The sequence below is a fragment of the Lepidochelys olivacea genome (assembly GCF_965140295.1).
Source record: "Lepidochelys olivacea isolate rLepOli2 genome assembly, chromosome: 10".
NCBI classification, from domain to species: domain Eukaryota; kingdom Metazoa; phylum Chordata; order Testudines; family Cheloniidae; genus Lepidochelys; species Lepidochelys olivacea.
Genome location: NC_140420.1, coordinates 60,238,598 through 60,265,474, shown reverse-complemented (window position 1 = coordinate 60,265,474; position 26,877 = coordinate 60,238,598). Strand labels below are relative to the sequence as shown.

Genomic DNA, 26,877 nt, shown 5'->3' with positions numbered 1-26,877 from the left:
CCCGGTGTTTGCTGGCATTCAAGCAACATCCGTTCTTTATCTCTGTGTTATCCTCAGGAGAGTGATATTGTTTATGATAACCTGGTTGAAATAGGGGAATTTAATTAAGGGGACATTCAGAGATGCCCGTTCTTACTGGGCTGTTTACCTGTAGGCTGAAAAGAAATCCCCCCTGCAGTTAGCCACGCGGTGGGGAGGCACTGGCGCTGAGCTGTTCGCATTTGGCTAGCAGGGATCTTCCCTGATACCAGCCAGGCGGTGGTGGGAGGGGAAAAGCGATCATCCCAGAGAACTGGATGGGGGGGAGGGGGTTTGTTTAGTTTCTGCTGCTGTACGTTAACATGAAAACTGCAGCACTAAGTGGACAACTCAACGGGCTTTGCTTGGTATGGGAAAGGAAGGGGCTGCTGTTATGAAGGTTGCAGAAGCCAAAAGACTATGGCTTACCATGGCCGCCTGCAAGCCGAATTCTGTTGCCCGGCCCTGCGTGTGTGATCTCTAACACCAAAGCCGCAGGCACTCAATATAAGATGCAAAATGCGACCTTGTACCAAAATCACATGCGCTATGTAATATGAATAGTGTTGTTCACCGTGAAAGAGTATAGCGTTGTTCTGTAAAATGTATCTTTTTAAATACTTCACCCCCTTTTTTCCTTCAGCAGCTGCAAATCTTTCAAGCCTCCCTCCTCTGTCCCATAGGCTATCTCAGATAAGGCGGCGAAAAAAAAAAAGGCATGTGCGATGACATGTTCTCTGAGCTCATGCAGTCGTCTGGCACTGACAGAGCTGTGTGGAGGGACACAATAGCAGAGTACAGGACAGTGGCCGATGAACGTGAGGAGAGGTGGCGGCAGGAAGATCAGAGGAGGCATGAGGCAATGCTGGGGCTACTGCGGGATCAAACGGACATGTTCCAGCATCTGGTGGAGGCTCATGAACGGCAGCAGGATCACAGATGGCTGCTGCAGCCCGTGCTTAACCGCCCTCCCCAAGTTCCATAGCCTCCTCACCCAGACGCCCAAGAACGCGGGGTGGGAGGCTCCTGGCACCCAACCACTCCATCCCAGTGGACAGCCCAATCAACAGAAGGCTGGCATTCAACAAGTTTTAAAGTGGCCTTTTCCTTCCCTCCTCCCACACCCCACCAGGGCTACCTTGTGAGTTATCTCCCTATTTTTATAATCAATTAATAAAGAATACATGTTTTTTAAACAATAGTGACTATTTCCTTTGCAAGCAAGCTGTGATCGAAGGGGCGAGGGCGGGTGGTTTACAGGGAATTTAGAGGCAGCCAAAGGGGTGGGTTTTCATCAAGGAGAAAAACAGAAGTGTCACACAGTACCTGGCCAGTCATGAAACTGGTTTTCAAAGCTTCTCTGACGGGCAACGCTTCCTGCTGTGCTCTTCTAACTGCCCTGGTGTCTGACTGTGCATATTCAGCGGCCAGGCGATTTGCATCAACCTCTCACCCCACCATAAACGTCTCCCCCTTACGCAGAGATTGTGGAGCACACAGCAAGCAGCAATAACAATGGGAATATTGGTTTCGCTGAGGTCTGAGCGAGTCAGTAAACTGTGCCAGCGACCCTTTAAATGTCCAAATGCACACACTACCAACATTCTGCACTTGCTCAGCCCATAGTTGAACAGCTCCTTACTACTGTCCAGGGTGCCTGTGTACAGCTTCATGAGCAAGGGCATTAAGGGATAGGCTGGGTCCCCAAGGATAACTATAGGCATTTCAACATCCCCAACAGTTATTTTCTGGTCTGGGAAGTAAATCCCTTCCTGCAGCCGTTTAAACAGACCAGAGTTCCTGAAGATGCGAGCGTCATGAACCTTTCCCGGCCATCCCACGTTGATGTTGGTGAAATGGCCCTTGTGATCCACCAGTGCTTGCAGCACCATTGAAAAGTACCCCTTGCGGTTTATGTACTGGCTGCCCTGGTGGTCTGGTCCCAAGATAGGGATATGCGTTCCATCTATTGCCCCACCACAGTTAGGGAATCCCATTGCAGCAAAGTCATCTAGTATGACCTCCACATTTCCCACAGTCACTACCTTTGATAGCAGCAGCTCAATGATTGCGTTGGCTACCTGCATCACAGCATCCCCCACAGTAGATTTGACCACTCCAAATTGATTACCAACTGCCTGGTAGCTGTCTGGTGTTGCAAGCTTCCACAGGGCTATTGCCACTCGCTTCTCAACTGTGAGGGCTGCTCTCATCTTGGTATTCTTGCACTTCAGGGCAGGGGAAAGCAAGTCAAAGTTCCATGAAAGTGCCCTTACGCATGCAAAAGTTTCGCAGCCACTGGGAATCGTCCCAGACCTGCAACACCATGCGGCCCCACCACTCTGTGCTTGTTTCCCGGGCCCAGAATCGGCATTCCACGGCATGAGCCTGCCCCATTAACACCATGATCTCCATATTGTGGGGGAAACGCGGTTTTAGAGAAAAGTGCGTTCGTGTCCTCATCACCTCCTCGCCTGGTTTTTCAGGTGCTGGTTCTGCATACACTGCACAATAATGCGCGAGGTGTTTACAATGGTCATAACTGCTGCGGTGAGCTGAACGGGCTCCATGCTTGCTGTGCTATGGCGTCTGCTCCTGCTCGGGCAATCCAGGGAAAAGGGCATGAAACGATTGTTTGCTGTTGCTCTGATGGAGGGAGGGAGGGGTGACTGACAACATGGCTTACAGGGTTGGCTTACAGGAAATTAAAATCAACAGAGGGGGTGGCTTTGCGAGAAACAGAATGGCCCTCCTCAAGGATAGAACTCAAAACTGGGTTTAGCAGGCCATTGATTTCATGGAGGGAGGGAGGAGAAAATGAATACAAAACACATCTGGTCTATTGCTTGTTTTGATCCACTTCATCTATCTTTATACATCTCGCTGGCAACAGACTGTGCAGTACGACTGCTAGCCATCGTCATCTCCTGGGTGCTCGGCAGAAGACGGTTCACTATGACTGCTGGCCATCATCTTCTGCTGGCTGCTGATTAAAAAAGACAGTGCACTGCCGGTAGGACTGAATCGCCATGAGACTAAACTTAAAAGGGAAATGACCTGGCTGAGTCACTCCCATGTTTGCCCAGGCACCCCTGACCTCATCAAGGTCAGTTAAGAGAGCACCCTGGACTAAGCTGACTATGGCTACCAGTCATGCTGCACTGTTTGCTGCCAAAAGGCAATAAGCTGCTGCTGTGTAGCAACGCAGTAGCATGTCTGCCAGCATCCAGGAGACATATGGTGACAGTGAGCTGAGCAGGCTCCATGCTTGCCATGGTATGGTGTCTGCACGGATAACCCAGGAAAAAAGGCACGAAACGATTGTCTGCCGTTGCTTTCATAGAGGAAGGAAGGGAAGAGGGGCCTGATGATATGTACCCAGAACTACCCACGACAATGTTTTAGCCCCATCAGGCAGTGGGATTTCTACCCAGAATTCAAATGGGCAGCGGAGACTGTGGGAACTGTGGGATAGCTACCCACAGTGCAATGCCCTGGAAGTCTATGGTTGCCTCGGTACTGTGTACACACTCTGCCAACTACATGCACTTAGAGCATTTGTGTGGGAACACACACAATCGACTGTATAAAAACGCTTTCTACAAAACCGACTTCTATAAATTCAACCTAATTTCATAGCGTAGACAAGACCTAAGTGATGTTACATTGAGGAGAGTGACTAAGAGACAGAGAATGGCCTTATTCAAAAAGGCAAACAGCAGACTACTGAGATATGCTGTGAAATCGTTTACTAAGATGGTCCCCTGGAAGCGCAGCAGGAGTGGAAGAAAGTTGCAAGATTTGCCGGGGGTAGAGACCGCACAGCTATCCCACAGAATTCCTAAACAAAAAGAAAATTCTCATGTCTTAGGCTATGTCTACGCTGTGCTGCTAAAGCCTTGCCACTGTAAGGCATGCAGTGTGGCCGCTCTTCGTTGCCAGGAGAGAGCTCTCCTAACAAAACACCCCCTTGTTAAAACTTCTGTCATTCCGGGGGTGGGGGTGGGTTCCCGCACCCCTGAGTGATGGAAGTTCTAACCACGAAAGTGCAGTGTAGAAAGCAGACTGAGACTATGTATTTCCCCAGCAGACATGCGGAAAGTACAGAAAAATAAGAACAGACTGGGTTCTGCACTAAGCGCCAGTGTGGACAGCATTATGTTGGCAGGAGAGCTTCTCCTGCCAACCTATCTACTGACACTTGTTGGGGGTGGATTAAGTCAACAGGAGAGCTGTCTCCTGTTGGCACACAGCAGCTACACAGGAGATCTTACAGCAGCACAGCTGCGTGAGTACAGCTGTGCCGCTGTAAGCTCTCTAGTGCAGACATACCCTTAGAACCCTTACGGGCATGCAATGCCCATATCTGCCTCACAAACTGAGAATACTAACCAAACTTTTTTTTCCTCATTTCAATCTGCTGAATTTCACACAACTGAATTTTTTCATTATTTGAGTATGTTGCACGAGAGAAGGTAGAACAGAGGCTGTGGCTGTACCATACTGCCCGCTGCCATTTTGAGCAGGCAAATGGTTGGAGTTTTGTTTGGGGAATTGACCAGGAAGGACAAATGCGGGGAGGAAAAAATGGAAAATGAAAATAGGTGAATGGGAATGTGCCCTCATGGCCTGGGCTTGTTAACAGTCTGCTTCTGTCTTGTGCTAAAGAAACGATCATAGACTGTCCAGGTGGTTCATCTGCCATTTTCAAATCATGTATGGGGTGCTGAATAAAGGAAGGGGGAAAAGCATGGGCTGCAAGAGGCAGGGAAGAAGGAGCTGGAGACTCAGAAAGGCTCCTAGCTTACATCTGGCAAAAATGGTTAAAGCCATGGGATACCTGGACCAGGAGTTGGCACAGCAGTATTTATAAAAATTTTTCAAGATAGATATTTACAAGCTGAGATTCCCGGTATAGGATCTGCCTTCTGAGTCCCAAGCTGGGCTTCTAGCTGGGAATCGGGATTGCTTCCCAGACTCCATCAGGCTCCTGAGGCCCAAACAGATCCTAGCTTTCTAGGTAGAACTCATCACTGCCCCTCTCATGTTCCTCTCCAATGACTCTTGCTGTTCTTCCTCAGGAGTGCTGTAGACTCAGGAGTAGTGCAATTGCATAATATCCTGTCCAGATCCTCAAAAAATGGACAGGTTATATTTCCATCCTGGCATCCCTGGTTTTAATACAAGTTCTCCTGAGCGGTTTTCTCTTTATTTGGCATTGGTCGGCGTCCCATGTGTGACTCCTTCAAGACATCTGAATAGCAATGTCCACAAACATATCTTTATTGCAGTGGCTGATCCCAAGAGCTTGTTGCACTGATGCTTCTCCCCAGACAGTGACAAGATCTAGGTTCTCAGCATGGCTCTAAATAGCTGCTTGTGGCACATTGTAAAGGCTGCTGTAATATTGCTGTAATGCCAATATATTGGAATCCAGGAGCAAATGGTCCAATGTTAGTACTGTGCCAGTTTTTAAACAGAAGAGAGGACCATCCAGTCAGCTTGACCCCAGAGCAGCAGAGGGCACGCAGGTACACAGACAAGTAAATAATGGATGCCTGCAAAGCAGCGTGTGATAGCAGTTGAAGGACTGCCAAAACTAGTGTGCAGAAACATTGCATACACATGAATAACTGACTGCATTAACTCAAATTAGCATCAAACTTAGTACACTTTTAAAGAGGACTCCAGAGTTTGCGATAAATGCAGTATTATAAGCTGCCTGTGCTAGGTATAATATCATGAGGTCCAGGCACCAGAACCCTATTGCGTTTTCAGTGGAGAGTCAGGTCAACGTTAGGCATTTCTATTTAATTGTCTCGTGTGTGTAAATTGACTGATAGAAGTGACAGCTAGTCAGATGTAAGATCCTATTAACATTTACACTGGCTGAAACACCTACAGTCAGATGGAAGGTTCTTAAACAAAACATGTTGCTAGGTGAACCGCATCCTTGATAGTTGCTTCAAGAGCAAGGCGTTGGCATAACATGCTTCAGCAATTTTACCATCTAACAGGCAGCAGTTAGAGATGACTCAAATTATCTTCACTAATTCCTACTTATGAAAATATTTTAAGTGCACCAGTGCTCCATATAGACCAGAGCAAAACTGACATCTGTTTCTGCACTTGTATATAGATAATACCTTTTATATAGAACCTACATTTTAGTCCACAGTAATTTCTTCCCAACATTATTTGTTATTCCATTTAATGATTGTTATTTTGAGTACTTGGGCTTACAAGTTTACCATCCAAACAACCTCATTAAGATCTTGTTTACTGTGGAAGGTTTGTAAATCACCTTATTTTCACAAGGGTTAGAGAGGGACAGAAGCCAGATATTACTTGAACACACTTATGCACAATACAAACATAGTATGGGTCAGTAGTTAGCAATGTGAACAGTTTAGTCCTCAGTAATTCAAGTTCCCCTACTTTGACATGCAGATGTGCCAAATAAGCTATTGTGCAAAGAGCTAGGCCACCAGGTCTTAAAGCAAGTCAGTATACAATAGAGGAATTAATCCAGAATTGGGCCTTCTGTGTTCTACTGGCCAACTCCCAAAAGTCTATTCAGAAAATATGCCTAATCAAAGATTTGGCACTAGCTAGAAAAGCTTCTTTCATCATCAAGACCCACCTTTCATAATTTTTTTCCGAGTACTGTAAGAACACACAACTGACTGTGCGGCTGTCCAAGTCCTTGCAGCTGACTGTGGGCCCGTCAAGGACTGTAGAACGAACCCCCAGAGGACTTGTTCCAAGAACAAGGAACACTTCAACTTTGCCTTCTCTAACTAAACATATAGCAGTGTGTACATTTAAAAAACACAAAAAAACTCAATTAAGAACCCTACAAAACCACACTGCACACACAATTCTCTCCCTAGGGCGGGAATAAATAAACAATGTCACAGATGTTAGTCACATTGTTTAATGAATTACTGGGAGGCACTCTTTAAAGCGATGACGGCCGTGTAAGAACTTATTATAGGTGGGGTTGATAGCATCTCCTATTAAGATTGCCTGACACTTCCCATAAGACCCTGTTTCAGTTGCTTTTAACTTGCTAAATTAATTGTTTGGGCTTAAGTTTTCCATGCAGTAACTGCCCCAGGCTTTTTTAAAGTTTCAGTTAAAACAGTTTAGTCATTCCTGAGAGTGAGGTTACCAAAAAAAAAAAAAAAAAAAAGTGCTTTGCCCATTCTAAAATTCTGGTGACCTTTTCTTTAAAAAAAACTCTAGCATTCCCATGCTTGTGAGCATGAGCTTAAACGAGGTAGGGGGTGCCCTCTGTGGGGATGGCAAAAGCATTTTTGGCACAAAATGCACCCAAATTTGGCCAAGTTATAAGCTCTAGGGAAAAGAAATGCAGTTCCCCCACGCTCAGTGGAAGCTTGCTGGACCTTCACAGCTAATACCCCTGAAGAGTCCATATGCACTGTTAATGCAACTGTTTCAGAAGTGGTGGTAAAGGGGGGTTTAACCCTGCAATTGCAGCTCTGGGCTGTTGCAGACCAAGTTAGGCATCAGATCTGAGAGCAGAGAGAGGCTCTCTCCTGTTCTCTCAATGCTCCCCAGCTGAGTTGAGACAGCATGGAGCACAAAGCTGCTGGATTCAAATACAAAGGGGGTAAGAGACAGGCCTGGAGTGGGGGACTGGACTGGATCCTGGGGTGGAAGGGTAACTTGGTGTTAGACTAGAGACTGGAACTGGGATGAGAATCTCTACTCTTGAGGCTTACGACAGGCTAAGTGAGAATGGAACTTGGACAGGACCAGGATCAGTGCCCACTAGAGCACATTCCCCTCCACAGCCTGGAAATAGAATCCAGGATTTCTGAGTCTCACCATTCCTATGCTGTCAGCAAGCATTGTGAAGCCATCTGGCAAAGAGGGTGTCCAATTCCCCTCTAGTGCTGGTCCACATAACAGTAGTAGGTTGTCATCCTTGTCAGTTATGCCATTAGTTCAAGTGGCAGAGTTCTGTGCGGTTGATCTAAAGCAGGGGTTCCCAAACTTGGTTCGCGGCTTGTTCAGGGTAAGCCACTGGCGGGCCATGAGATGCGGGAACGGTGAACCGCAGCCACTGGGAGCTGCGAGCGGCCATACCTGCAGACGATCAGGTAAACAAAGTGTCTCACGGCCCACCAGAGGCTTACCCTGAACAAGCTGCAAACCAAGTTTGGGAACCCCTGAGATTCTAACCATGCTGATGAGACATATGGTGTCAATATGCCGCCTATGGGATTTGTTTTTTAGTTTGCTTTTTTAAACCTGGGAAATCATACACACAGAAAGCTATATTTTATAGCACACTAAGGAGGTTGTGAAATCTAGTGCTCAAAAGTTCAGAAATGTCAGAATTAAAGTTGCCTGTGTAATCTTAATTCAGCCCCTTTGTGCTTACACAATAGTTTCTAACAGAACCCCTGCTTCATTCATTACACAGGACTGGCCTGTTCTAGGAACAAATGAGTGTTCTGTAGTAAAGGAAGCTGTTTGTGGGACACGGACTCATTTGTTGCCAAAGTTGGAAGGTGGGGAGTGAAAGGGATTTCAGAAAAAGCAAGGACTGGCTTATAATTAAGGCAGCTGACTGTTTTCCTGGAAAACTTCTATCCCCACCTCTGCCACAGAGTTCCTAGGTGATGCTAGGCAAGTCACTTAAATCAGGTGATCACTAGTGGTCAGTAATTGTGTATTCTTTATTTTCTGGGTCCCTGACATGGAACAATGAGATCTGATTCGCAGAAGTGTTGACCAATCACAGCTGCAACTGAAGTCAATGGAGCTGTGCTTTAAACATATGAAAGGCTATATAATGCTAAGAACCTCTAAAAATCAGATCCTACGCATCTCAAACAGGGCACCCAAAATCAGTGGATGTTTTGACCTTAATCTCTGTGCCTAAGTTCCGCATCTGTAAAAGGGGGACAAGAGGTCATCTCACAGGGGTGTTGTGAAGAAAAAAAAATTAGTGTTTGTAAAGCACTCATACTAGGGGAACAAACAGATAAATTAAAAACAGTAACCAGTCATCAGGACCAGATAGTATTCACCTAAGAGTTCTGGTGGAACTCAAAACAGAAAATTGCAGAACTACTGTGGTAGGTAACTTATTGCTCAAATCAGCAAATCTAACACAGTTTTTTTAAAAAGGCTCCAGATTCAATCATGGCAATTACAGGCTGGTAAACCTAACTTCAGTACCAGGCAAATTCGTTGAAACTAAAGTAAAAGAATTATCTATAGTAAACAGAATTATCAGACACATAGATGCACATAATATGTTGGGGAAGAGTAAACATTGCTTTTATAAAGCAAGATCAAACCTCACTAATCTATTAAAATTCTTTGTGAGGGAGGGTCAACACACATGAACAAGGGTGATCCAGTGAATATACTGTACTTGATTCAGAAAGCCTTTGACAAGGTCTCTCACCAAAGGCTCTTATGCAAAGTAAGCTGTCATGGGATAAGAGGGAAGGTCCTCAGGGATCAGTAACTAGTTAAAAGATAGAAAACAAAACGGTAGGAATTAACTGTCAGTTTTCACAATGGAAAGTGGTAAATAGCAGGGTTCCCCAAGAATCTGTACTGGGACCAGTGCTGTTCAACATATTCATAAATGATCTGGAAAACAGGGTAAACAGTGAGGTGGCAAAGTTAGAAGAGGATACAAAATTACTCAAGATAGTTAAGTCCAAAGCTGATTGTGAAGAGATTCAAAGGCAACAAAATGCAGATGAAATTCAATGTGGATAAATGCGAAGTAATACACATTGGAAAACAATCCCAAATATATGTACAAAATGATGAGTCCTAAATTAACTGTTATCACTCAAACAAAAAAGACCTTGGAGGGTCTGAAAACATTGGCTCAATGTGCAGCAGCAGTCAAAAAAAGCTAAAAGAATGTCAGGAACCATTAGGAAAGGGTTAGCTAATAAAAGTAAATACCAGAATGCCACTATATAAATCCATGGCATGCTCACCTTGAACACAGTGTGCAGTTCTGGGCATCCCATCTCAAAAAGGATACATTAGAATTGGAAAAAGTACAGAGAAATGCAACAAAAATGATTAGTGATATGGAACAGCTTCCATATGAGGAGAGAGAAAAAAATATTGGCACTGCTCAGTTTAGAAAAGAGATCAATAGGTCTATAAATTCATGAATGGTGTGGAGAAAGTAAGTGCTATTTACCCCTTCACAAAACACAAGAACCTTCAGAGTAGTGTCTGAATAGCAGGCAGTAAATAAAGTATGGGACCACATATTAACAGTGAGGATAAAACAAAAATACTGAATAGGTACTCATTGAACGAGCACCATTTGTTCTATGCACTGAATGAGGCAAAATCCAGTAGGGGGGATAAAAATAGTATGTGATCATGTAGTTACACTATTATAATGCATATGCACAGGCACAACAGGGCCAAATTAAAGTTGCAAAGGCAAACAATTCTGGTATTTCCTAATTTATGAATAGTGGACTTCGCAATCTTAATGTTATTTTAAAATGTAGCTTTTTGTATGTAAAGTAGAACAAAAACAGAAATTTTATTAATTTTCTTGTGTTCCTATTTTAGAGCAGCTACATTTTAGCTTTAATATGGCCTAATAGGAGTACCTCTACTGGATGAGGCTACAGGCAAGCATTCATAATTACCCCTTTCTTAAGCATCATGTTTACTCTGATACCCTTTTAAAATTCATAGTTTCTCAGGATTTTGCATATATGGATTTCAGCTTCTTCAAATTATAATGTAGACTTTATTTGAAAAAGCTGAAATCCATATATGTCTATAGAAACAAGGTTGGTGAGTTAATCTCTTTTATTGTGTTAACTTCTATGGGTGAAAGAGACAAGCTTTTGAGCTAGAGAGCTCTTCACGAAACTTTGTCTCTTTCACCCACAAAAATCAGCCTAATAAGAGGTATTACCTTACCCACCTGCTCTCTCTAATATCCTGGGACAAACACATCAACAACACTGCAAATAGTAGATATTAATATACACACAGAATTTCCCATTTGCCCTAAAGCTTCTTGATGAAAAAGTGATGATGTAATATCTGGAACTGGGTACGATTACAGATAATTCATAAAGTAACACCAAAATGAGCAGTAAGCATTTCACAGGCTGCATTCCCAAAGCAGAACTCTTCGGGCATCATGGAGACTTTAGAAGCGAGTTCATCTGAAATAACTACCACTTAACAGGAATGGATAGCAATCCTTCAGAGTGGGGTAGAAAATTACTGTAAACAAATGACTCATTTGGAGGGTGGCAGTCACAATTTCACTTGCTTGCTCAACCTGTGAAACTCATTGGCTTTTGGAGGGAGAGAAAGACTTGTGCTGAAGTGTAGCACAGAACTCTGAGCCCAGGGCAAGGGGAAAGCTAAGGTAGCTTTAATTCTGGGCTGTTTTAGGGGCTGGATGGGCATCCAGTGTAAACAGACAGGCCTCCAAGACTGTTTAGGTCCCAGCAGCTTGCCTGGGCTGTTCTATAGGCTGCAGTGCTGCCCAGAATTTCTGTAGTAGTTAGAGTCACAGTCCTGCTCCGGATATTCCCCTCCCACCTTTGCCCTGCCTTCATGCTAGTGTTTTTAAGGTGGTTCTCTAAAGCTAATCTTCTGGGCCATCTTCCACAGTGGGGAAGTCCTCCCTCCTAGATCTTGAACTGGGGGCTTTTAGGACCCCTTTATGCCATTCTCTTGCCCTTTTATCCAGTATAAAAGTGCCAGAGTAGGGTTGAGGACCTCACCCAGGCATTCTCATGCTCATTCCAAAGGATGGAAAGAGTTAGCCAAAAGGATTGGGACTGAAAAGAGGACATAGTAAAAATATATAGTGGAAAAGATTTTAAGGGAGAAAACACTAAATTGATTAAAAAGAGAGAATTAGCCCCAAGAGAAAACGTCCGTTAATCTCTTTTCAAAATAGAAATGGAGCATAGAAAAGGAAAAAAAAAATAAAGACCTATGTTTTTAGCTTTTAACAGAAGTTAACTGTTGGAAAACTAGGAGATATTCAACACCATATGATCAACCAGCTCTATGGACTACTAATAAATGCAGTGGATTTGAGATCCATTGGTCAAAGATCATTTCTGAACTGGGATAGCCTGATTGGCAGACAGTGTGTTACTAGATCACATTAGTAGGCCAACCAAGGGAGTGTGTTTATTTATTGCCGAGATCATTTTACAGGATCCTGAGTCCTCTAATAAAGCCCCACAACTCTGGCTCAAAGAGCCATACAATATCGATTACTAAAGAAGTTTGGTAAAACAAAGTTGGGCCTGGGAAATAGCTATTTCCCACCCACCCCCACTCAACTGTATTCACCTCAACAAGTATTACTACCTATAATTAAAAAGTCCTCTTAATAAAATGTGCATCTTTACACAATGAATTTAACACTGAATTGTTGCTTCTTACATCTTGAACTGGAACAGAATTTAAATTATTTCACAAAACTGTAAGAATGTTTTTGATAAATGCTTTGGAAAATTTAATTTGCAATCTCCCTCAAAACTATCCATAGCGAACCTGACTATACAGATTATGTACAAACTGTTGGGGGGGCTGGATGACTCATTATTGATAACTGAATACTAATCCTTTTATCTAATTCAACACAGCCCAAATTGATAGTGGCTTAAAAGTCATTAGTATCATTATGCTGTTTGATAGCTTAATTTAAATTTTTCAAACCTTAAGTGTTACTTTGAACAGTAAGTAGGTAGATTTCACTTACCGAAACCAGTTTTCTTTTATTAAGGGACACCTGTAGGAGGGGGTCCTGTGGCAATAAATGGATAGCATAAAATACCAGCTATAATTTATCCTAGATGAGTTAGTGGCCTACAGGACACTTAACATTTTAGTAATTTATCTCTAGTGTCAGTTCCCAATTAGTTCTTTATAAATAAAAGTTCATGGACGACTAGATTTGACTTTGACAAATAGGGAGGAACTGGTTGAGAATCTGAAAGTGGAAGGTAGCTTGGGTGAAAATAATCATGAATGATATAAAGTATCAGAGGGGTAGCTGTGTTAGTGTGGATCTGTAAAACCGGCAAAGAGTCCTGTGGCACCTTATAGACAAAACAGATGTATCGGAGCATAAGCTTTTGTGGGTGAATATCCACTTCCTTGGATGCATGTAGTGAAAATTTCCAGAGGCAGGTATAAATATGCAAGCAAGAATCAGGCTAAGGATAACGAGGTTAGTTCAATCAGGGAGGATGAGGCCCTCTTCTAGTAGTTGAGGTGAATGATATAGTTTATGCTTCTAAGGAATGGTAGGAGAGAGAACAAAATAAAGACAATGGATTTCAAGAAGGCAGACTGTAGCAAACTCAAGGAGTTGGTAGGTAAGATCCCATGGGGGATCTTTCCAAAGGGGAAAAACAATAGAAGACAGTTGTCAGTTTTTCAAAGAGACATTAAGGGCACAAGAGAAAACTATCCCACTGTATAGGAAAGATACGAAGTATGGCAAGAGACCATCCTGGCTTAACCAGGAGTTCTTCAATGATCTAAAAATAAAGAAGTCCTACAAAAAGTGGAAACTATGTCAAATTATGAAGTATTAATATAAACAAACACCACATGTATATAGGGACAAAATTAGAAAGGCCAAGGCACAAATGAGATCAAACCATCCAGAGACAGAGTAAAGAGAAAACATTCAACAAATACATTAGAAGCAAGACGAAGACCAAAGACAGGGTAGGCCCGTTACTTGGGGGCGGGGGGGGGGATAACAGAAAATGTGGAAATGACAGAGGTGCTTAATGACTTCTTTGTTTCAGCTTTCACCAAGGTTGGTGGTGATTGGACGTCTAACGGTGAATGCCCGTGAAAATGAGGTAGGATCAGAAGAGGCTAAAATAGGGAAAGAACAAGTTAACAATTACTTGGACAAATTAGATGTCTTCAAATCACCAGGGCCTGATGAAATGCATCCTTGAATACTCAAGGAGCTGACTGAGGAGATATCTGAGCCACTAACTATTATCTTTGAGAAATCATGGAAGACAGATTCCAGAAGACTGGAAAAGGGCAAATATAGTGCCCATCTATAAAAAGGGAAATAAGGACAACCCAGAGAATTACAGACCACTCAGATTAACTTCTGCACCCGGAAAGATAATGGAGCAAATAATTAAGCAATCAGTTTACAAACATCTAGAAGATAATAAAGTGATAAGTAAAAAGTCAGCATGGATTTATCAAGAACAAATCATGTCAAACCAACCTGATGGCTTTCTTTGACAGGGTAACAAATCTTGTGGATAGAGGGGGAAGCAGTAAACATGGTATATCTTGACTTAAGTAAAGCTTTTGATATTGTCTCACATGACCTTCTCAAACAAACTAGGGAAATGCAACCTAGATGGAGCTACAATAAGGTGGGTGCAAAACCGTTCGCAGAGAGTAGTTCTCAGTGGTTCAGTGTCATGCTGGAAGGGCATAAAAAGAGTGGGGTTCCACAGGCATCAGTTCCGGGTCTGGTTCTGTTCAATATCTTCATCACTGATTTAGATAAAGGCATACAGAGTACACTTAAAGTTTGGGGATGATACCAAGCTGGGAGGAGTTGCAAGTGCTTTGGAAGATGGGATTAAAATTCAAAATGATCTAGACAAACTGGAGAAATGGTCTGAAGTAAATAGGATGAAATTCAATAAGGACAAATGCAAAGTACTCCATTTAGGAAGGAACAATCAGTTGCACACATACGAAATTGGAAATAACTGCCTAGAAAGGAGTACTGAGGCAAGATATCTGGGGGTCATAGTTAAATATGAGTCAACAGTGTACTGTTGCAAAGAAAAAAGCGAACATCATTCTGGGCTGTATTAGCACGAGTGTTGTAAGCAAGACACAAGTAGTAATTCTTCTGCTCTACTCTGCGCTGATTAGGCCTCAACTGGAGTATTGTGTCCAGTTCTGGGCGCCACATTTCAGGAAGGATGTGGACAAATTGGAGGAAGTCCAGAGAAGAGCAACAAAAATGATTAAAGGTCTAGAAAACATGACCTATGAGGAAAGATTGAAAAAAATGGGTCTGTTTAGTCTGGAGAAGGGAAGACAGACAGGAAATGATAACAGTTTTCAAGTACATAAAAGGTTGTTACAAGGAGGGAGAAAAATTGTTCTTCTTAAGCTCTGAGGATAGGACAAGAAGCAATGAGCTTAAATTTCAGCAAGGGAGGTTTAGGTTGGACATTAGGAAAAACTTAACAGTCAGGGTGGTTAAGCACTGGAATAAATTGCCTAGGGAGGTTGTGGAATCTCCATCATTGGAGATATTTAAGAGCAGGTTAGACAAACGCCTGTCAGGAATGGTCTAGATAATACTCAGTTCTGCCACGAGTGCAGGGGACTGGACTAGATAACCTCTCGACATCCCTTCCAGTTCTAGGATTCTACAAGCACGTTAGGATTTTGAAGACGCCAGGTTGCTAAGGTAATACTATTGGAGCCATAGCAAAATGTTCTTTACAGCATGAGTATTTCACATAAAAGTTACAAACAGTTCAGAGCTGCAGGCTTCAAGAAGCTGGAACTGTGGATTAGCTAGAAACAGGCACATATGTGTTTCAGAGAGTGATGCAAAAGTGAGTGGTGATGCATTATTTATCAGCTTCCCTCACAAGGTAGTTACCAGCTCTTCAGCTAGAATTAAGAGTTATTGGTGCTAGTTTTGGCAATGAGAAACTAATTCAGACTCCTTTTTACTCCTGAGGGGGGGATTATGTGTGACTGCATGCCTGCAGAAAATGCCCCCACCCCTAAATTCCTGTACTTCCCTGCAGAAAATGGCAGGGAAGTAAAGGGTCCCAGAGCCCGAGCTCCAGCCCAAGTTGAAACATCCACACAGCAAATAGCTCCAAAGCCCAAGTCCTGCGAGCCAAAGGCAGCTGATATGAGTGAACCAGGGGTGTTTAATGGCAGCGGAGACACACCCTTATAGGCCACTACTAGACCGGAGGGAGAAACTAAAGAACAAGGAGTATAAGGTAAAGTGATAAAAAGACCACAAAAAACCCTGAAAACAACCGATAATTTAGGGGGGGGAAGCTTAGAAAAAGAGGAACACTGGTGAAAATACAATATAGGAGCTGGCTGTAGGAAGCCTGTGAAAAATCTACAAATAGTGTAATCTTTGTAATATAAAAAGGTTTTAATTCTTTTTAGCTAGAGTCACCATAATGACAAGATCTCAGCTTTTCTAAGTGAGTAGATCTTCAATTCTCCTTTAACGCTTTAGAGCGCACTATGAATCTTGCAGACATGTCACACATCTCAACATTTAGAATTTATTTCTAAGATATGCAAAATTGTTAATTATGTTCTTTAATACCTCCTGTTAAGTTAACATAGGGGATCCTATTTCACTATTTTTTAAACTATTAAGATAATGGCGTGGGCTAGGCTCACAGTTAAGTCAAAACATGTGAATATCTTTGATAAAACAAACTACATAAGATTTTTCACCACCACAGTAGTTTCTGCAGGTCTTCTCCCCACCAAAAGTCAAGCACTTAGAGCTGTGTATCTGATCATTTAAGACAAGCCAATTTAACTTTCTAGAGCTAATATTAATATGTTTAATTTCTGATAGTTATTATATCTACTGGTAGTTTTTTTAATCTGGCTTCCACATGAGGAGAGATTAATAAAACTGGGACTTTTCATCTTGGAAAAGAGACGACTAAGGGGGGATATGACAGAGATCTATAAAATCATGGCTGGTGTACAGAAAGTGAATAAGGAAGTGTTTTTTACTCCTCAAAACACAAGAAGTAGGGGTCACCAAATTAAATTAATAGGCAGCAGGTTTAAAACAAATAAAAGGAAGTATTTCTTCACACAATGCACAGTCAACCTGTGAAACTCCTTGCCAGAGGACATTGTGAAGACCAAGACCATAACAGGGTTCAAAAAAGAACTAGATAAATTCATGGAGGATAGCCATTGATGGACCTATTAGCCAGGTTTGGGCAGGAATGGCGTCCCCAGCCTCTGTTTGCCAAAGTGAGTGACAGGGAATGGATCACTTGATGATTACCTGTTCTGTTCATTCCCTCTGCGGCACCTGGCACTGGCCACGGTCAGAAGACAGGATTCTGGGCTAGACAGACCTTTGGTCCGACCCAGTAGGGTCATTCTTATGTTCTTGCCCCAAGTTGAAGCAGTTTATTGGGGAGCAGTCCATAACCTGTAATATACCTTTTCAGGGTCTGAATAGACTTCAGTCTCTAGTGCTGTTGACCCAGCACCTTACAAAAGTACTGAAACATTTCTGGAGGAGAAGGATGTTATAACAAGAACTCCTCCAAGCAGGAGCAGACTATACCTGGTTTGCACAGAGAGGAGACAAAAATGGCAGATGAAATGCAAAGAGGCTAATCAAGGTTTTACTAAGTTTAGCTAAAGGCCATGATACATTTAACATTAAAATGCACTAATTAGCTCAGTGACTTCCAATAAAAATGTGCCTCTCCCCCCACTTCAAAGTCAATGGGAGAGGAAATGGTAACTGGACTGTAGGGAATGTGACAGTGTCTGGAGAGCATAGGGGAGATACACGAGTGTATGCATCAACTGTGGCAAGATGAGGCTGCCCTCCCCTTAAGGGCTGACTTCCAGTTGTGGGGGGGACGGAACCAGGCTAGCTGATTGGCTCATGTCACCCAATCCCCCCACCCACCTAGTCAAATTCTCCCAGACTTTCCAAAAAAGTCTCCTGCTGGCTGACCCATCCTGCCTCCCCTTAATTTTAGTTTAGAACAGTGTTTTTAAGATGGTTTGAGCAACTGCCTGTTTTGTGACAGGGAAGGAATTTGTCTCCATTGAGGCCAAATTGGCAAAGATCTGGTAGACTTTTTTGTTCCTTGCAGCATCATGTAGGGACAGTCGGATTGAAAGCAATCAGACTTGAAAGTTTAAAATTAGCAAAGTTAAGACCATTTAGCTTATCACAAGTTGCGGCTGGTGTCCCCTGCAATTAAAGGCTAGAAGGGCCAGTTCCCAGAGGTAAATGAGACCTGGTATTCTGCTGGTGGAATGTGTGCCTTAAGAGCAGAAGAGACCTGAAGTCTTCCCAGCCTGAGGTTCCCTCTTGATAACCTTTCCCTTCCTCCACACAGTGGGGAGGGAGAAAGGATTCAGCAGTGAGTTGAGTCCTAGGAGTGGGCCAAGGAGTGTCTACTTTGAGTTACTGGTTATATAGTGGTAGCCCTGAAACCTCACATGGGAACCAGTTAAATTCCAGGTATAAGTACAGCATGGACACATAGCACCCCTCGCCAGCATTAAATAAAGTCACGGCTTGCTGCTTATATCCATCACATGCATCTGTTGTTTGCTTGCCTGTGTGTCTAGATCAATGCGAGTCTCCTAAGAGATAGGACTTCATGCTGAAGTCTGATGCTCCATGCAGCTTAAGTTTGACATAGTTGCTACAAGAACTTCAGATGCATTTCCCCCAAGTAAAACTCACTATGGAATACAGAGTTTTTTGGTTACCCCTACACTCTGGTTCAGAGGGGTTTGAGAGTTCAAATTGAAACTTCACACAAAACTAGTTGTACAAAAGCTTTCATGAGCTCTAACGTGCAAGTTTTAAGGTTTTTTGCTCTAGTAAGTGTTGCCAATTTCATTCACCAAACCTAGAACGCCAGCAAAATCAGTAAAGTAAAAAAAGGGAAGTATTAACATTATCCTCATATATTTTAAAATGTACCTTAAAATTTTTAATACAGAATTATACTCAATTACTGGGGATAGACTTCCCAGCTTAGTTAGCATGTTCATACATTCAAAGTAAAAATGGTTCTGATCTAGGAGGAGTGGTTAAGCTTGTGACTGCCAGTGACAAACCATAATAGCAGAAACTGTAATGTAAGCAACTCCACCTGAAGGTCTGAAAGTAGACTTGTACTACTACTCCACCCTCCCTCCCAACAAAATTGGAAATATGCCTTTATAAGAGACCAGGTAACTTGTTCTATCCCTCTACCTATTTCCACCCCTTCAAAAAGCCTAATTCATGATATGAACAATTTAAATTAGTTCAACACTTCTGCTACAGAATAATTTCCACCCGAACAAAAAGGCACATGAACTAAAATAAGTCAGCAAGTCAAGGCCATGCACCTTGATATTGCAATCAGGGCATTTAATCCTCTCCCCTCCCGCACATACATTGCACAACTTACTGCAAGGTTCCTGTGGCACATTTCAAATAAAGATTAATATAGAGACATGGTCCAGCCATTCTCCCACACTTTTTAACTGAAATAGCTTAAGGCCTGCTGTTACAGAAATGAAGTTTCTTACTAAACTTTAAAAAGCAGACTTAACAAGCTGCTGATTATGGAAAGCAAGAAACCTGATACTATGTGGCTGAAGGCTAGTAGCTAGGCACGTAAGAAAAGAATGCATAGACCTTTCACTGCTTCAGACACTGGAGTCTCTAACCAAAGTACTGATTTAATTTCATGACTGCTCTGCGCAGATAGCTGACATTACTAAATGCTACTCCCATATCAGCTTGTTAAATTTGAACCCAGACTCAGCATATCAGTATACTAAGCCAGACTAACTGGAGTCAAGAGAAATATTTTGGGAGTTGTTTTTAAATGAGTCACAATACCCCCACTATAATTAGATTTACTATATAATTAACAAACTATTACAGTAGAAATCTATTATATTTAAAAAAAGACTGCTATACCACTCGTATTACTGTTTACAGTTTGTCTTCTAACAGGTTGCTGAATTACTACAAAGTCAATTCAATCTGATCTTTTTGCTTATTTTGGTAAACTGTTTTACAGAACTGTTTGTAAAAGCTCGTTTTACACTAAAAGGTCAAGGGTCAATTGAGGAGAGAGAGGTCTCTGTGCATGTTGTCTTACACAAAGGACCTGAAACTCACTAACTGCTGCAGATCATATTCAGCATCCAGTTTTCAAAAGGCAGCCATCATTCTGTTTTGCATGCACAAATCCAGGTAATTTGCATGTACATGAAAAAGTGTTTTCACAACTGTGAGCACAATTTGAAAGACACTTCAGCCCCTTTGAAATTTGACTGTCCAGGATCATGTTTCTAGGTTTTAACCATGAAGCTTAATACACACTGCTAGAAAAAGGCCAAACCTCCCCCCACCCCCCCCAAAAAAAACAAAAAAAAAAACCCTACACATCAAATCCAAACCACACATTCTTCAGTAATAATCATACACTACTTGCTACACAGTGCTTCAAAGGTTGAAGCCAGAATCATAGAAGGGGTTAATCCATGAACATGTCTACCAAGAAACTCTATTACAAATTATTTTCTTTAGAAGACTGAAGTTTGCCTGGAGTTTTTACTCAAGCATTTATTTTCACAGGCTGGGTTTCTAATTTGAATGTGCAACAATTTAATTTGATTTACATTTTTAGACAAGTGACATTAACAGCACAACAGCTGTAAGTGGAAAACCATGAGAAGGGCACTTTTAAGCACTGTGATTAAACAGTTTTTCATCGTCTCAATGGAATTTCTGTAATAAGCAGGTTCAGACTACTTGGTTTTCTACATATTAGGGAATATTTCACAACCACAATACCACTGCAATTTAAGTAAGAGTTCCCTTACTGATTTAGGTTTCCAATACAATCTAGTACAGCCCTTTACCCCAAAAAGTACATACTCCAAAGAATACACACTGATAACTTATGATCCACTGAGATGATTTTTCTGTCAAAGTTTAAAATTCAGACCAATATTTTAAGAGTTTTTTTCCCCCATAAAAAGTTGTGGACAGTGATTTTAATAAAGAAAATAAACAAACCGCAAAGGACTGCAGGTGTGGGCCCTAGGCAGGCAATACTTTCACTGAAAGAGCTAAAATCTGCAGGATAGGACTTCAAGGTAATATTACAGCAACTCTCCAGATTGGTGTTAACTGCAGATCACTGGCAGCACCCTTTTCATTTGTATCAGCAAATTGGTAAAATAGTGGAAATGTCAATTCGCTAAGGCTAGTGTGTACTTAAAACTTTAGTAAAGTTTGTAAAAATGCCTAGTTGTTGCATTGTTACACATTTTTATTCATAATTAAGAGCACCATGCAAGTCTGAAATTTTGCAAGAATTTCTGAATGACTTTCAAAAACAAAAGGATCATTTAAACAAGTTTATAAACCAACGTTTCTTGTGGCTTTGACTGTGGTTATTAACAAATATAAATTGCATCATCAGTTAATACAAGAGGGACAAATTTCTGAAGTTTAGTTCAAAAGGCGTTTTATTACTCAAAAAAGTTAAGACTACTAAACTCAAGAACTAATTTGAACAGCAATGTTGTTGGAAAAGATATTAAGTTACAGTGTAAAGCTTGGGCTGAACTAGTGGTTAGAGAAAAAAGGGGAGGAAACGCTTAAAATTCCTGTGGCTCAGGGTGTATACAGATCTAAATGGTATTTTAAGAGTTGCTCTGCTCAAATACTACTTATACTTAATTCTCTACACACAGCAAGTTTCTGCAAAAGCATTTAAAAAACCTTATATAAAGTAAATCAAAGATTATATAGTAACCTATTCATTCTTAGGTTTCAGAGTGGTAGCCGTGTTAGTCTGTATCAGCAAAAACAACGAGGAGTCCTTATTTGGACATAAGCTTTAAAATCTAGATATTTCAATAAAAAAATAATTCTGTTGTGGATTAATGTTATACAGTTGAAATTTTAGCTCAAATTTGATTTTAAGTCGAGGAGAACTTCAATATCTAGGATTACTACATAATAAGGTAAACCATTTATCCTCATGCGAATTAAATAATCAGTTATGAGTCTGAATTAATATTTGAAAGTTCAGGTGCTTGACTGAGAATTTTGACCAAAAAGGATACTAGACTCTAGAAAAGACCAAATGAGAATTCTCTGTCTCACCCAGACCCCATTTAGAATACATAATTTATTCAGTATTGCAAAATGTTTCAATAAGTTAACATAACTAACATTTATAAATGGCGTGTATTTATGCTTCGATCATAGGCTATTGTTCTACTGCTTCAGATCCACTGGCAAAGAAAGATTTATAGTGTTAGTTTTTCCTTCAAGAAAAACTCACCTTGTGGGGCTTCCACAAAGTACTACTTGATTCCCTTTTGCAGATACTGGCATTTTTTGGAAAGCCACTAGTTTTTCCTTCATTTCCAGGTGTGAACTGTATGTGCAACTGGGATGTCTCTGCCTTCGGACACTTATATTTAAGACTGGATAAACAGCAAGAAACTTTTTGACAAGATCCTTCTAATGAAACACTTCTTTGCAGAATATGGTGGGTTGTCCTTATTTGTGTATTTGGTCTTTCTAATTCATTTACAAGAATCTGATACTCAGAATGGTTTGAGGGTAAACATGCAGATGTGCTACGTATCAGTTTTAAATTAGGGTACTTTGCATCAGAGTACAAATTTAATTCCTTTTCTGATAACTCTGGACTGTAGCAACCATTAACCGTTTCATCCCTTGATGCAGATTCTCTTTGTTGAGTGAAATGAACTGAAATACAAGAGAAGCTATCAGATGTTTTTTCACAGGTTGTCTTCTCAGCGCTACTTGCGGCCTGATTTTTGTCCTGTAATGAACTATTCAAGTAAAGTGGTCTAATGTCTCTAGTTTCACCAGGAGAGCAAATGGTTTTAGAGAGTCGAAGTCCATTGACTGCTGTTGAAAGGAACCCTTTAGAAGAAGTTGTTTGATCTTCATTTTTTGCCAGTTCAGTAGGAGAAATAATGAACTGATGTGATGTTTGATAAGGTCCCCTGCTTGGTAGAGGACCCAAGCATGTTGGAGAAGTTGGTGGGGTAGTGGAGGGACTCCTAGGAAAGGTTACCAATGACGAAAAACGTCGTAGTGGAATTTTAGTTTTCCTCCTCATTGGCAATTTCACTTGTTCCAAACCATCTTGATCAAAAGTAATATTATTTTTACTTCTACATAAAGTTTCCTGAGATATATTGTTCCTATAGGAATTACATTTGTTTGCTCTGCTTCCATACGAAGTACTATATACAATACTACTACAGAAAGTATCATCACCAGTGGAAAGAGTGCAACTACTACTGTCACTAATTATACTGTTGCTGTATGAGTCTCCATCACTCGTGATACTTGTACACGATTCATAGTCACTGCCAGTGCTGTTGAAGGATCCGCTGTTATTTGCTGCAATACCGCCAAGACTGCTATTGCACATGGTAGCATTGCTCAAATGGCTGCTACTGTTTAGCATATTAGCTGTGTAATCAGCCATATTCCTGCTACAAGAGTTTCCTTCATTACCAACACTGAAGAAAGTGTCTTCACTAGCAACTACTGTATCAGATTGAAAACATTCACTGTACCTTCTAGACTGCAGAGAAATCTGCAGTGAGGTGCTCTTTTTGTTGCTCTTTTGCAGTGAAGAAACAGCTGAATGCTGCTGTTGATTAATTATTTCCTGCATTACTGTTGGAAAGACAGCTTGCCTGGGAGTCAGCTTCATTTGTATAATATCAGGTGCAGAATTCTGTGAAGGTCTTTGGAAATACATATGAATGTTACTATCCAAACCATTTCCAGAGATTTCTGATAACGGATCAGTGTTGCTTCTTCGGGCTGCAAAATGCAATCTTAACCGCCGTGCCATTTGTTCTCATTTGCACACATGTTAGCAAGTAAGAACCATAAAGCTCCTTTTGCAGAAAGGCTAGAGGCAGCTGCACAGAGTTGAGATCCAGTTCAAACACATCACAAAAGTAAGATCCCATGAAAGATGCAGCCTTTGTCCCAACTTCAACAAGATACTAACTAGCGTATAATAAAAAGCACCTCCTTAAAAATAAGTCAGCCAATCCTTTAACTGCGGTTTCTGGACTCTGATTGTTTGTAGTCAGAATGCATCCACTTACAAAGCACTTGATTTCCAACAACCGTCAAGCTTAACTCAACTGCAGCACACAGACACACACTGCCAACCTTGTTTCAACATTACCTTCTGTAATTTGCATAAATGAATAAAACCCAAGAATATTCTAGCTCTTAGAGTTTAAAACAGCAATTCTTGCTGCAGCTACATTAGCTGAACCAATGTGTCTGTGCTTTCTGCAGCAGTGTATGACTACTAATATTTTTACCCACAGGTTTAGAATTACAGGAAGTTGGTAGGAATGAAGTCCCATATAACGGAGTATCAAATCTAGGATTGAATTTCCGAATAGTAACCCATGCGAGTAAACTGGTGAAGTCTGAAGTTATGCAAAAGCCAATGAACTAAGCCATTTCATACTCATAAAAGGTTAAAAAAAATTAGGAGTTATTTTGGGAGTCCTAAGAAAGCTTTTGGGCAATCACACTTAAATGATGACACTTAATATGAATTTGCATTCTGTGGAATCCTACAGTGCCATATTACTTTGGATTAAATAAAGCAATAAAAATGTCTTATCACTCAAGGTTTCAGCCTAGCATAGAGGTTCTTTCCTAATGAATATATTTTTGCCTTTTTCTGGTTAAAGGTGTGCTTTGTTAGACTTTTTGCACTTTTACAACTGTTCACATTTTAAACTCAAGTGCTTAAATTGTTGGCCAGTAGTCTGTGTTCTGGACTAGTATCTGGTTATTTATGAATTATAGATGCAGAGTACTAAGTGTTCTACCGTGCTTTTGACATGCAATCTTCAGGTCTGTACAGGTACAGATTAAGGAAGTTTGAACGCAGTCTTTCTAGAGATGTACAGTATAGGTTGCATATTTAAAAATGACTGCATAATCTATGGAGTACAATTTACAGATGAAGACTACTCGAAAGCCACATTGTATAAGATATTGTATGCAGACTGTATAGTAATCTCATGCATTCAGTTAACTACAGTAACAAGAATATATTACAATTGCACCTCTTTTGTAAAGTGCTTTGACATCCATTGATGAAAAACACTATGAAAACACAATTAGACTAATCAAGGTAAAAATATACTGGCAACTTTTCCCAAAAATGTAAGACTAAAATGACAGAATTTCTCTGGGTGTTTGCCACATTGACAGAAAAGGCCCTTTGCTGGCACCTAGTGGGACTTTTGGAAAAAGGTAGTCTCTCTGTGAAGTGTCAATAGCAGTAAACATTTGGCTATGAATGACAGGTTTCAGAGTGGTAGCCGTGTTAGTCTGTATCAGCAAAAAGAACGAGTACTCGTGGCACCTTAGAGACTAACAAATTTATTTGGGCATAAGCTTTCGTGAGCTAAGTGGGTTTTAGCCCACGAAAGCTTATGCCCAAATAAATTTGTTGGTCTCTAAGGTGCCACAAGTACTCCTCGTTCTTTTGGCTATGAATGTACTTTTAGCTACAGAAACTATACTTCATGCAATACTAAATGCGAACATACTAACATGGAATGAATTACTGCTGCCGGTAAAGCTCAAACAGCAGAGAACACTAGACCATTTATCCTTTCATAGGTCATACTGTTGGATAGTTTCTGCTCAATATTTACATGACCCTTGCTATATTTTTTATTAGCGTGCACTAAAACTAACAGTTTTACCTCCCCTCCAAATAATAGCCAGGACTAAGTTTACAGTACTTTTTGTTTGCAAGCAACAAGTTTCTTTTTTAATACTACTCCAGGGTTCATTTAACCTGGTTACCCAAATTTTGCGGTTAGAAATGCATCAACAACATAAAATAGCTTAGTCACAAAAAGACCAATAAGTAAAACAGTTCAGCTATTTCACCAAGTATCACTAATCAAAGTTACACTTGGAGAAACAACTGTTGGAATCCAAAAAGAACCTTTTTGGTCACAAGTTCAGAAAGATACGTATAACCATTAAGCAATATATTTTCTTTGAGTTTCAAGTTTTGGTAGAAAAGAAAACATTGGTTCTAGTTAAAAAAACAAAACAAAGTGACTTTATAATTTTATAGCCTGACTTGATTTAGTCCAAAGGACAACAAAATTAAACATATCATGTTACCCAAGTTTTCAAGTACATAAAAGGTTGTCATAAGGACGAGGGAGATAAATCATTCTTGCTAACTTCTAAGGAGAGGACAAGAAGCAATGCACTTAAATTGCAGCAAGGGTGATTTAGGTTGGACATTAGGAAAAACTTCCTAACCATCAGGGTGGTTAAGCACTCGAATAAATTGCCTAGGGAGACTGTGGAATCTCTAAAAAGAAAAGGAGGACTTGTGGCACCTTAGAGACTAACCAATTTATTAGAGCATAAGCTTTCGTGAGCTACAGCTCACTTCCTCAGATGCATATCGTGGAAACTGCAGCAGGCTTTATATATACACAGAGAATATGAAACAATACCTATTCCCACCCCACTGTCCTGCTGGTAATAGCTTATCTAAAGTGATTTCCAGCACAAATCCAGGTTTTCTCACCCTCCACCCCCCCACACAAATTCACTCTCCTGCTGGTGATAGCCCATCCAAAGTGACAACTCTTTACACAATGTGCATGACAATCAAGCTGGGCTATTTCCTGCATAAATCCAGGTTCTCACATCCCCCCACCCCCATACACACAGAAACTCACTCTCCTGCTGGTAATAGCTCATCCAAACTGACCACTCTTCAAGTTAAAATCCAAGTTAAACCAGAACATCTGGGGGGGGGGGGGTAGGAAAAAACAAGAGGAAACAGGCTACCTTGCATAATGACTTAGCCACTCCAAGTCTCTATTTAAGCCTAAATTAATAGTATCCAATTTGCAAATGAATTCCAATTCAGCAGTTTCTCGCTGGAGTCTGGATTTGAAGTTTTTTTGTTTTAA

The 26,877-nt window shown here is 41.1% G+C and overlaps 1 protein-coding gene across 3 annotated transcripts in view; it reads right to left on the bottom strand.

The window, feature by feature from the left end:
* The window catches only part of NEDD4 (NEDD4 E3 ubiquitin protein ligase), a 129,918-nt gene that overhangs the window by 56,114 nt on the left and 46,927 nt on the right, over positions 1-26,877 (bottom strand). The window contains exon 1 of one of the 3 annotated variants that reach the window (XM_084640580.1): positions 22,176-24,133. The exons of 1 other annotated variant lie outside the window; for it this stretch is intronic. In XM_084640580.1, the coding sequence (XP_084496706.1) occupies positions 22,176-23,738 (1,563 nt within the window). In that variant the 5' untranslated portion in view covers positions 23,739-24,133. Of the gene's footprint in view, positions 1-22,175; positions 24,134-26,877 lie in introns of those variants that run through there. One more of the 3 variants, XM_084640579.1, reaches the window with a different exon arrangement.